This window comes from Caretta caretta, chromosome 19, assembly GCF_965140235.1.
Source record: "Caretta caretta isolate rCarCar2 chromosome 19, rCarCar1.hap1, whole genome shotgun sequence".
In the NCBI taxonomy this organism is placed as follows: Eukaryota; Metazoa; Chordata; order Testudines; family Cheloniidae; genus Caretta; species Caretta caretta.
This window is the reverse complement of record NC_134224.1, coordinates 9,137,187-9,149,996: the sequence shown is the minus strand read 5'-3', so window position 1 is coordinate 9,149,996 and position 12,810 is coordinate 9,137,187. Positions and strand designations below refer to the sequence as shown.

Here is a 12,810-nt window from a genome sequence, read left to right as displayed (position 1 = left end):
GAATGAGACACATATGCAGAGGGAAGCATTACCACCTGTAATACTGGGGATGACATAGTAGAACATTTAAATTTAAGCCCAATTGTATTTGAGATCTGGATTTAAGTTAAGGTCAAAAAACGTAGTCCTGTTGGCTTGTTACAGACCTCCAGGGCAGTTTGAGAAGGGTGAGCAGGAAATGTTTTTCCTGTTAAAGGATGATTATTAAAAAGTGCCAGATTAAATCATCATTGGGAAGAATCTTTATGTATTAAAAAAAGCCTAAAATGAGACCATATTCCTTGAGTTAGAACGTACCATTTTTCCTTACAGTTTATTGAGCTGCCAGCATAGTCAAAGGCTTAACACTTGGATATAAGCCAAATTAGAAGTTAGGCAGAACACAGAATATAGTGAATATTTTATCAAAAAGCGATCATGCCACCAAGAAAAGCAGCACAAAAGTATTGGACAATCAGAGGCACATATTGTCCCCTCTTCACATGTGGCGCTCTCACTACCCACTTGAAGATTTCAGACATATACACATCCTCCTAAACATTCCTGTGGCTGGCAGCCCAGGGAAATGCCTGTGATTGAGGGCAATATATGGTATTAAAAAAAAACAACATTGAATGCATACAAAATGCTTTAGGGAAAGTTGTTTGGAATTCCACGATATATAAAGAAAGTCAGCTGAAGAGGAAGTTAAACCAGTTGTAGAGTACATTTGGAATTCATCTCAAATCTTAACCAGCTATAAAACTGGCATCGAGCGTCAACATGATTAAGTAGGGATATAATGAGCAGTATCAGCAACAAAGCTGAAAGATTTTAAACAGATCAAGAAAGAATGAGGCTTGGGAGGACTACTAAAAACCAAGAAACAGCAAGCTAACAGAAAAAAAACTTGAGAGGTAAAAAGAGTTAGTGTCAAATTGCAATGAGTACTTTGATTAATAAAGAAGATTTTAATATATGTGCGGTACAAATGGTAAAAGACCTGATCCATTCAAGAAAGATTGTGAAATAGGGAATAGGTAATTAAAGAATGGAAATGCAGACTTTTGACTGTATTTCATAGAAAAATAAAAGAGCAAGTGCTTGTCTAGAAAGTTGACCGGAAGATTTAGGGGAACACAGTATGCTTAAATTGTAGTGAAGTTCTTTTCAAATGTACAGTAAATCCTGCAATACAGCACAGAACTATCACATTTGCACATAGTATTGATGGAGTTTTAGCCTGTCCAGATTATCACAATACTTCAGAAGCAATGATCATTTTAAACTGTGAGATTGCACCACTGGCATCTGAAGCTTCCGTTGCAGTACACAAGCACAAAGCTGCCAGCAACTGTGCCAGCATACCATGCTACACAGCACTTAATCATGGCCCGAAGTAGCTTCAAATCGGACATGAAGAACCAGAGTAAATGGGGAAAAAAAGGAAAAGAAAGGACAGTAGAAAGGAAGAAGCAGGAGAGCAACTGCTGAAAATTGCAGAGAGGGAAAAAAAAGAGGAGACCAGCCCAAAGACTGAGAGTTTAATGGCCCTTTCTTGAAGGCCTGAGGCATAAATAGCTGATTTAATGTATGGAATGAACAATAGAAAAAGCACTGTATGTAGCACAGTTACATATCGCTAATTCCATATTTTAAAGGCCTTAAACATTTAAACTAATTAGTTAAGTAAAAGAATATTGCATGAGTGTCAGTGCGCAAATATAGTATTCAGTCAATGAGACAGGAAGTTCACATTTTCACATGTAAATTACGATTAGACAATTCTGAGGGTCTGTTCTACAAGGTATTTATGCAGAAATAAATTCCTTTTCTGTTGCCGAAAATATATTGATCGTGGGGCTCCACAACATCCGTAAAACTGAGAAACAGTCACTGCAGAGAGATGAGAGAATCACCAAATTTTATTTGTTCCAACTGTCTAGCATGTACTCACTAAACTATACAGCTTCCAATGAGTACCTTAAACTACCTGAAATTTAGGTACGTATAAGTACTAACCACCATGTCCTCTTCAGAAATTTGGAAAGATAAATAGTATAATTTCATGTTGAATTTTTAACAAAAATTCAAATGCATTCCAGATTAAATTTCATATTGAAATCTAATACCTGTCTGAGTGTTATCATAAAGGTTGGGTTTATCTGAATATCTTTATAAAAACAAACATAGGGACCATTGTACCCATCTCCTCAAAACTATCTTACAGTCCTTTCCATTTGACCATTACTTAATTTTAGTTTTCTCTTCTCCAATTTCATCCCAGATATTTAACAATTAGATATTATTATTAGTGTTCAGCCACCAAATCCAAGAATAACCATAGGCTATCATTGTTTGTTTTTGGTAATGTCTAGCACCAAGGGATCCTGACCCTGGTTGGGAGCCTTCAGATGCCACTGGTATAATAAATTAAAATATTAATAATAGTGTAAGGCACATTCCAAACAACCAAGATGACAGAATCCTGTCTCAAAGAACTCAGTCTACCAGATACAGACAGTGGTTAGTGGAAGGGGAAAAACAAATAGAGATTCTTATTAAAAGTCAACTAGATTCTGCATAGGCAGCAGGGCAGAAGTGTCTTTAAGGGGAACTTAAGTGTGAACACAGTAAGGGGTCTTGCCAATGAGCTCAGAGAGGTTAAACCATGAACAGGAGCCAAATGGAGAAATATTCGTAGTATGCAACAATTGCTAAATTCATTAATAATTTTGCAAAATCTTGGGTTGCTGAAATGGTGTAGACATAGTCATACATAGATTAAAAGCAACAATTTGCCTTTTGAACAAGAATGGCCCCTCTTCTTCCTTTGTGTGAGTATGTTCTCTTTGCATACAAGGGTAAACTTCACTTTACCAAAATCGCTGCTTTGAGCACTTAGGTGAGCAGGAGTCTTATAAATGACACTTGGTTGCTGTACAAAATCGAGGAGACAACATTGCGTTATGGAGGTTTTTTGTTTTTAATAGAGTCAGGACGTATTCAATGGTCTGTTTGTTTCACTTATCAGCTTTGGGGGCTCCATTTCACCAAACACAAAACCTATTAAGAAAAGGAGTACTTGTGGCACCTTAGAGACTAACAAATGCATGCATGCATCCGATGAAGTGAGCTGTAGCTCACGAAAGCTTATGCTCAAATAAATTTGTTAGTCTCTAAGGTGCCACAAGTCCTCCTTTTCTTCTTGCGGATACAGACTAACACGGCTGCTACTCTAAAACCTATTAAGTTATCATCCGGATATTATAAAATGATTATTGCCATTTTTTAGGCGGGTCACAGATACTACTTACCAATCTTGAAAGTTAAAGAACTCTGTCAAGTCACATCAGAGACTACTTACATAATATCAGGATATACTGAACTATGAGTGAAAATGGTAAGAGGGAAGGGAGACAAGAGAAGGGATGAGGAAAAAGGAAAGAACATTCCATATAAAGCACTTCTTGCTGATTAGGTTACCAAAGCAGCAAATCCTCCATACTAGCTTAGCCTACTATTCTTCCTGGAATAGTACTTTGAAGCTGTCTGAATTTTCAGAACAGAAGATATCAATATGAAATGAAAACACTAAGTGTAAAACAAAGAATTCCACGAGAAACAATTATTACAAGAAATGTGATGCTCTGTATTGGAGATACACCTACAGCTAGCATAGTTGTGTATGATTCTTTTAAAAAAGCAACCACCCACCCAATATTCCATCCCACCTCCCTGCCTCCCAAATCTGTTCCGATGTAAGAGAAGGTATATAATGTTGATTCTCTGTTTAAAAGCAACTGATCGTAGGATTCTAGAAGGGTCTGCCTATATATAAACTATTTTCCAATTGACGGTGCTCCCTAAATATTATCTATAAACAGAAGATGAAATTACTTTGTAACTTCCAAATGGTATTTTGCTCAAGAATAGACACTCTGAAACAATTAATAAAGTATTTTGTTATTCTACTACATTTAACATTGTCCTTAGATTTTCAGTCAATTTGACCTCAACAAGAGACTAAACAGAGAATGGATCAAAAGAATCCAATGAAGTAAGCAGTAACAAATCTATATTTTTCTGAAAAATTTGTTTAAGAAATTCTTAAACTAGCAAACAAGTGCCAGTATATTATTTGTAAATAAGATTTATAGATAAGGGATTTCAGATATCAGCCAAATATAGAAATACAAAGGAACCCTTTTATAGTGACGCTATTTCTCACAGAACGACTTTCTTTTAAGCAGAGGGTCAGTATAACCAGAATAATCACAATTTGCATACTGAAGTGAAGCAAAACTCTGTGGGAATTTCATGATATCAGAGTTCACTTTGAATTGGTTCCCTTTTGTAAAGCTAATGTTGATATTATGCACATTTGCTCAGATCTTCAACCTACTGCACATACAGACCTCAACTGAACTATAAATAGAAATGAGATATTATCACAGCTCATGATTTTCAACAATAAGTGTTTCAAGACAATCATTTTCTCTCTTAGTCAAGAATTATATAATTGCTGTGTACCTGAATTTGACATCCCTCTCTCACTAGCTCAAAAATGTTGTTTTCTCCTAATTGTTTAGGGCTTTAGTTCACAGTGTCTTGTCCACTTAAGAAAGCTACCAAGTTTAATACGCAAATAAAGTATAACTTAAATTAACTGTGCTCTTTAAAATACTCTTAAGATTAAAACATGTTTTTACAAAACAGCTGTTCAAAAAAACGTTCTATGGTTTTTTGATGTGTATCATATATGGAACACGTCAGTTCCATGCAGTTATTTCACACCACATAAGAGTCAGGTGCCTTTTGCCATCTAAGTAGTACAGATATTCTTGTAATTTCCATCTTTACAAATGAATTATTATTTAAAGTTAAAGTTTAAAATAAAACTAGTGCTATTTATTTAACAAGTCAAGACTCATGCCATTATATGGAATGCAAGCATATTCAGAACTGTTCTTGACCAAATTATCTACCTTTATTTGTCTAGCAAGTCTTGTTTCTTAGAGTTTCTTACTGTTTCAGCTCCACAGCCAGAAGTTCTAACGTGGACAAGGTGCTGGCAGCTGCTGGCATTTTTTACCACCAAGTCATCTAGATTTACTCTGAGCAGTAATGACATATGACTTCATATGAAAAACGTTCCAATGTTTTCTACTAGTGGTGCAGCTCCACAATTTTAATAAAAATTGTAATAAAAAAGTTCTGTGCAGACACAGCTCTTTAGTATATTAGGATTATGACAAAGGAGGGCAAATACACCCTTATCAGGGAGGAAGGGGGAAGTATCATGTGCAAAAAATACCTCCTGACAATCCCCTCACCCTCAAAAGAGAGTGTCCATCAGTCACTCCCAAGCACCAAAATATCTAATACTCTAACCAAATTCTATGGTCATTCAGTTTTTGCCCAAATATATTGGTAGTACTTGACTCTACCTCAAGGGGAAACCCATTCTACCTATTCACCATTCTCTCTGTAAAAATCATATTTCTAGCACACACACACACACACACACTAATGAACACAAGCCAAAATATGTTACTGTTTACAGTAAAGCACCGTCAACAGGTCTCTCGATCTGAGATTTTCTTACTCTAGTTTTAATGTATGACTCATGTTTATCACCAAAAAACTCTACAAGTTTAAAAGGGACACATGAACTTGTAATCTAGTAAAACAATTTTAAAATGAGTTAAGTCAGTTTCATGGACTACACCTGAGGCTGCTACCATTTTTTTTTATTTACCCAATCATACCTTCTTTTATTTTAAAAATGTCCATCTCCTCTGTTGTTAAAAAATCCCCACACAAACAGGAGAAACAGTGAAACTGACTATAAAAGCTTGTCAAAAGCACAAAATAAATAAACTGAAAAAGAAACAAGTATTCCTCTCATCTTTTTCAGGTACACTAAACTTAGATGTTTCTTATAAGATTTTATATAGAATTATGTTTTTAAATTGACAGTCCCTTTAAAGAAAACAATTTGCACTAATTCTGATTAAAGTAAGCCAATTTACTCTTCAAAATGCTTCTTTATAAGTCCTATAAACTTCTCTGAGTATAAGATCACCATAGTAAGTGATATGTCAATTTCACTTCTTTCTAGCAGAGGTTTTATACCCTACAGAAAAACAATAACTCCTTAACCTTGCTAACATGTTAGATGCTGCCGTCCGTCAAAACTTTGCATCCACAATGCCACTCATGCAAATTCATGCTGTCAAACCGCTATGGAAAGTTATCTACAACATTACACCTCTTGAAGTCACATTATTCTGCTCTGTTTGAGGTATGTGGACAACTCTACCCAATTGTCAGTTTTGAACCGGACAGCCCCCCGAAATATGCACATTATACTAAACCCCTCACTACACCATGTAATGCAGGTGTTCTCAAACTGGGGGGCAGGACCCCTCAGGGGATCATGAGGTTATTACATGGGGGGTTGCGAACTGTCAGCCTCCACTCCAAACCCCGCTTTGCCTCCAGCATTTATAATGGTGTTAAATATATAAAAATGTGTTTAATTTATAAGGGGGAGTCACACTCAGAGGCTTGCTATGTGAAAGGGTTCACCAGTACAAAAGTTTGAGAACCACAGATGTAATGGTCCAGAAGGATAAATGTGGGGGAAAGGAGTGCAAAAACTCTGAACAAATCCCCTTCCCCAAGTTGCTTCCTTCAATTAGCACCAACAGGACCCTAGCCAGCAGCTCCCATCCACCGCAATCACCCTCACCCCGGTTTATATAAAAAGGATAGGGTGGGGGAAAACCACTACATAGAAACAAAACAGCGTCCCAACTAAGTCTGTAAAAAGGACAGGAGGAGGGTAAAGGTCTCGGGCAGTTGTTGAGGAAGGGAAAGGGGGTCAGGCCCTGAGCAGGAAGATGAGGCAATGCGAGGGGAAGGGAACGTCTGAGAGGAGGCACTGGGGGTGCTCTAAGAAGGGTCTATGTGTGGGGGTGGGGGGGGAGTTATGAGAGGCAAGGGGACAATTGAATAGAGAGTGGGGTCCTGAAGGGAGGAGTGTGGCTCTGAGAGGAGACAATGTGTGAAGGAGGTGGGCATGAGGAGACAATGTGCATGTGTGGGAGCTGGGAGGAGGCTAAGTATGGGAACCCCTGCAGGGAGGTGATGGGGGAGGGCTGCGAGAAGGGAGGGGGGCGCAGCCCTGAAGAGAGGCAATGGGGGAGGGCTGGGAGAAGATGGGGGGAGAGAAGAAGTATGGGAGCCCCTGAAAGGAGGCGGGGGGGGCTAAAGGGAGACGACGGGGGAGGGCTGGGAGGAGGCAGTAGGGGGGAGAGGAAGTATGGGAGCTCCTGAAAGGAGGCGAGGGGGGCCTGGAGGGAGACGATAGGGGAGGGCTGGGAGGAGGAGGGGAGGGCTGAAGGGAGACGATGGGGAAGGGCTGGGAGGAGGCGGGGGGGCTGAAGGGAGAGGATGGGGGAGGGCTGGGAGGAGGCAGTGGGGGGGTGGGGAGGAAGTATGGTTGCACCTGAAAGGAGGCGGGGAGGGCCTAAAGGGAGGTGATGGGGGAGGGCCGGGAGAAGACTTGGGGGGGGCCTAAAGGGAGGTGATGGGGGAGGGCTGGGAGGAGGGAGTGGCGGGGCTGAAGGGAGGTGATGGGGAAGGGCTGGGAGGAGGCTGAAGAGAGGCGATGGGGGAGGAGGCAGTTGGGGGAGTCGGGGGGCTGAAGGGAGGTGATGGGAAAGGGCTGGGAGGAGGCTGAAGGGAGGTGATGGGGGAGGAGGCGATGGCTGGGAGGAGGTAATGGGGGGGCTGAAGGGAGGGGATGCGGGGGCTGGAAAGGGGCTGAAGGGAGGGGATGCGGGGGCTGGAAAGGGGCTGAAGGGAGGGGATGCGGGGGCTGGAAAGGGGCTGAAGGGAGGGGATGCGGGGGCTGGAAAGGGGCTGAAGGGAGGGGATGCGGGGGCTGGGGGGAGGTGGTGGTGGAGGGCTGGGGGGAGGCTGACGGGAGGCGATGGAGGCTGAAGGCAGTAGAGGGGCTGGGGGGAGGCTGACGGGAGGCGATGGAGGCTGAAGGCAGTAGGGGGGTTGGGGGGAGGTGGTGGTGGAGGGCTGGGGGGAGGCTGACGGGAGGCGATGGAGGCTGAAGGCAGTAGGGGGGCTGGGGGGAGGTGGTGGTGGAGGGCTGGGGGGAGGCTGACGGGAGGCGATGGAGGCTGAAGGCAGTAGGGGGGCTGGGGGGAGGTGGTGGTAGAGGGCTGGGGGGAGGCTGACGGGAGGCGATGGAGGCTGAAGGCAGTAGGGGGGCTGGGGGGAGGTGGTGGTGGAGGGCTGGGGGGAGGCTGACGGGAGGCGATGGAGGCTGAAGGCAGTAGGGGGGGCTGGGGGGAGGCTGACGGGAGGCGATGGAGGCTGAAGGCAGTAGGGGGGGCTGGGGGGAGGTGGTGGTGGAGGGCTGGGGGGAGGCTGACGGGAGGCGATGGAGGCTGAAGGCAGTAGGGGGGCTGGGGGGAGGCTGACGGGAGGCGATGGGAGGCTGAAGGCAGTAGAGGGGCTGGGGGGAGGCTGAAGGCAGTAGGGGGGCTGGGGGGAGGCTGACGGGAGGCGATGGGGGGCTCGCAGGAGACACGGGGCAGGAGGGCTCACCGCTGGGGCGCGAGGCGGCGCCGTTCGGGCTCGGCCCCGAGCAGGAGCGCCGGGAAGCCGACCCGCCCGGGCCCAGAGTGCGGCCTAGCGGCGGTTGCCGAGCCGGCCGGGACCCCGCTGCCCGCGGTGAGGCCGGGGAGGGGGGCGCGAGGCGCCGCGAGCCGGGCTGCGGGCGGGGGTGCTGCGCCCTGACAGGCCGCGTCCCTCGGGTGGGGAGCGAGCTGCCGGGGGGAGGGGCGGCCACTGACAGGCCGGGAATGGGGAGCCCGAGGCGGGGGAGGGGGAGCGAGCGGCGCTGGGGCCGGAGGCAGCCGGGCCGGGGGAAGGGTCCTGCCGGGGCAAGCGCAGGGGCCAGCCGGAGCGGAGCGCAGCCGGCGCCCGGCGGGAGGGGGCGGGGAGGGACGGCGGGTAGGAGGACCCGCGGCAGGGGGAGGGGACGAGGGGCCGGCCGAGGCAGGGCGGCGGGGGCCCGGCCGGTACCTGCCGTAGATGCCCTCGGTGATGCGGTTCCGCTTTAGCGGCCGCCGGAGTTTGCTGCAGTCCGCGCTCCGCCGCTTCATCCTCCCGGCCCCGCGCTGGCTCGGACCCGCCCGGCTCACGGCGCCACCAGTCGAGGCCGGGCAGATTTTTTTTTTTCCGCTTTTCTCTCCCCCCCCCCCTTGGAAACAAAGAAATAAAAATAATTTCAGGTCCGTCCCTCCCCGCCGCGTCCCCGCGCGCAGACGCCGCGCCCCCACCCGCCTCGGCGGACGACACCCAATCCGAGGCTGACAGAATGGGATCGACGGGAGGTCAAACCAATCAACGACAGCGAGGGTCGGACGGACGGGCCACAGAGCCAATCAAAAGGTTTGTCCCGCCCCTTATATGACGTTCAGGTCACAGGCCCGCCCCACACTCTGAGTGACGTCTCGAAGAGAGAAAGAAAGGTGAATTGACAGCACACCCTCCAATTCCTTGAAGGGATTTTGTTCTCACCCCACCCACCCGGGCGTTCGCACCAGGCACGCGCCCCACATTATGAGTGATAGCAAGGTTGACCAATCAGAGAGAAAAGCAAGAGTGGGCGGGACTTTACCATTCGGAAACGGACAAAAAGAGGGCTTATTCTATCTTTGACTGACAGATTCCCACCCCCCAAGTTTTGATTGACAGCCTCACTGACCAATAGGCTATCAGGAACGCGAGAGCGCAAACCCAGTGTCCAAAAGTAAGAGGACACAAGGTCCTTTGTCCCGCTCCGTCTCTCTCATAACGCAGCCGCCCAGGACGCCGCATAGCCCTGCCTCTACAGTGACTGACGGACAGCTTGACCAATCAGCGAGAAGAGAAATCACTGGAGAATGGCAGCGGAGCCGCCCAATCCCTGAAGAGGGAAGGGGGTACATCCCGCCCTTTCCAAGGGTCGGACTAGAGAGGAGACCGTGGCCTATACTAGGCCAATCAAAAGGGACGGGGACCAGGGCCTGGCCAATCAGAGGCTACCTCCCTTGGCTTGTTGGGCTATAGGACGAGCCGTGAAAGGGTGGCAATTGCCTGGCCAATGGGAGGTCGGCAGGAGGGGCCCGGCCCGGCCCGGCGCCAGGTAGTGGGCGGCGGAGCCTGGTGCGAGCTGGGCCCCTAGGGGGCCCCGCCAGCCGGGCGTTAGCGCCGCTCCGGGGACCCTGCTGAGGGGAGGGCAGTCACCGCCGTCAGCCCGCCCTGCAGGACCCCTTCCCCAGGGCCGGGGGCGGGCCAGTCCGCTGCGGAGGGAGGAGCGGGGGGGACACCAGTCGGGAAGCGGGTCACTCGCGGCGGCTCTGCCTGAAGCCCTGAGATCTGCCCGGGCAGGCGGCTCTCTGTCCGGCGCCCCTTGCGGGACTGGGGCGACGCTGTGAAATGCCGCGCCTCCGCCGCCGACCTGGGGCTGAGGGAGACGGGTCCCGGAGCGCTCGGCCGGGCTGACGTTCACCTCGTCGCAAGAGAGGGACGCGCAGAGCTTCACCTTCCCCGGCAGCCTGCCCCACGCTCCGTGACCGCGACCCGCCGAGAGACTGTAACCTCCTTCCCCTCTGAGCTGGGAACACTGCCTCGGGGCAGCCAAATCCGTCTTACATCGCACATTCAAAGTGTTGCCCTCCCTCCCCCCGGCTCGTCTTTCCCTTCCTGTTCCTCGCTTTTACATTCTAGGTGCTTTTCTTTCCTGATTTGACACCCCCCCCCCATCTTTTTTCTCTTCACTGTTTGTTTTTGTGTGTGTCTTCTTCGGCCTTTCTTCTCTGGTCTCTCCCTGCTGCCACTTCTGCTCCCGTTCTGTTTTGGTGGGTCTAGAGTGAGCATGGATCCTCTGTCCTGCTAAAGGTGGCCGAGGGGAGCGCTTTGGGAGGATTTGTGGATGTCAGTGAATTTGTCTGAATTCCTTTGTGGGTCAGGCGGTGCTCTACCCTGCTATTTCCTAGAATTTACAAGGTACACATGCCTGCCTGGTATTTTTTTTTCTTTGCCAGTAGGTGGCTTTCTCGCCATTCATATACACGGCTTCGGTCTCTTGGGCATAGGTATGCATCACCTGCCCCAATTTCACCAAAGAAGGACTTTACGCACCTCCGAAATAGCCTCAAGCTGTACGCTGCCACTGCCCTTTGGAGGTGCTATTCAAAGGTGATCTTCTCAGAAACTTTGCAGATGCCATTTTTGTGCTTCTTTTCAGTCTCTTTCAGCACATCATGTGTAGCACAGAGTCTGATCTTGCAAGGTTCTGAGTGCTCTCAGTTCCTGTTAAAGTTGATAGGGAAAAAAAACCCAGAAAACGACCCTATAATCATGTAAAGCTACGCTGCTGTCTTTTTTTCTATGCTTATCTGTCCTTTCTACTTTGTGTATGGATAGAAAGAATGTGAACTGTGTGTAACCTGCACTCCCTGCTTTTGGGAAGAGAATTCCTTATACAGATAAGCCTCCATGCTCGTACCTACCCCAGAACTTCAAACAGACTGGGTTAACCGGTTCGAACTGGAAGAGATATCACAATGTATGTTGAACCAAGCTATAAAAGCTCATCCCTGTTCTCTGTTCGGGGCTTCACCATTTTCCTCTGAAAAGGAATTGGTGAGCCCTTCAGCTGTCATATTTGCTAGCAATAAAGTGCCTCACTTTATCAAAGAGCCAAGACTCTGTGTTTTGTTTGGCTAATACAGAAGTCCAGGGAAGGCTACCCTCCTAACCCTAGACGGGAGGGGAACCCTTTTTCCCTAACAAAGTCTCGTTTCTCTGATCGCTACTTCTCAATGAATTGGGTCAATTATTAATTAAATTGTAAGGCCTTTGTGGCAGGGACCATGTTTTTGTTCTGGGTTTGTACAATAAGGTCCTAGTCTGATCATCTTAATTATGTGGCTAAGATGCATTGTCTGTTTAACTTTGATTGTAAACTCCTTGAGGCAGGGTCCATCTCGTCCACCTCCTTGTAGAATACTGAGCTTACTGGTGGCACTTGGTGCTACCCTGTTTGACCTGAGCAGTTAGCCAATGTTCGGGGTCTTGCAGGTTGTATCTGTTGGGAGAAGAAATTGATGACAGAGTTAGCTATTTTTTTTGATGCACTTCCTGATTATTTGCAAAGACTGTACACTAAGTCTTATTTTCCTGCTCCTGGTAAGAATCAAACAGGGGACCATTTCTTTGCCCACAGTTCCAAGCCCCTTTTCAGCAAGCACTTAACCTCAAAGATCTCTCTTAGCTTTATCTCAGGGTCATGCTACAAGTGCGTCCCTGCTGCTTTCTGTGGTGTTTCAGCTGCCTCTGCCACTCTCACTCGCAAACCTCTCTAGCAAACAATATCCAGTCCCCAGTGGAAAAACTTCCACTCAGATCATTCACGTTCCTCACTGGCCTTGCAGGTCATCCTGTTGTTTCAACTATTCCACATGGGAGCTTAATTAATTAATTGTTGCTGCCCACCAGCTTCAACATGGTGTTAGCTCAGCCAAACTCCAACTTGGATAATTATCATCTTAAGTCTCCTTACATTCCCCTGTAGCACCATTGACTACTAGTATTGTTCTTTGCTTCCCACCCTAAGCTCTTGTGTAACATTGCTGTGCTCTGTTCAACAGTTGCCATGTTTCTCCCTAGAAGTGGCTGCATTTTAGGGTGGGAGAATTGATTTGCGTATGTGTGCCACTAGATTGTTAAGCAGTTTGTAAACCAATGGTGGGA

General features: G+C 47.4%; 1 protein-coding gene across 1 annotated transcript in view; it reads right to left on the bottom strand.

Annotated features, from left to right (window-relative positions):
* Positions 1-9,278, bottom strand: part of MACO1 (macoilin 1) — a 55,183-nt gene extending 45,905 nt beyond the window's left edge. Inside the window, exon 1 of the mRNA XM_048825998.2 lies at positions 9,094-9,278. Within this exon, the coding sequence (XP_048681955.1) occupies positions 9,094-9,173 (80 nt within the window). The 5' untranslated portion in view covers positions 9,174-9,278. The remainder of the gene's footprint in view (positions 1-9,093) is intronic.
* Between the last annotated feature and the right edge of the window lie 3,532 nt (positions 9,279-12,810).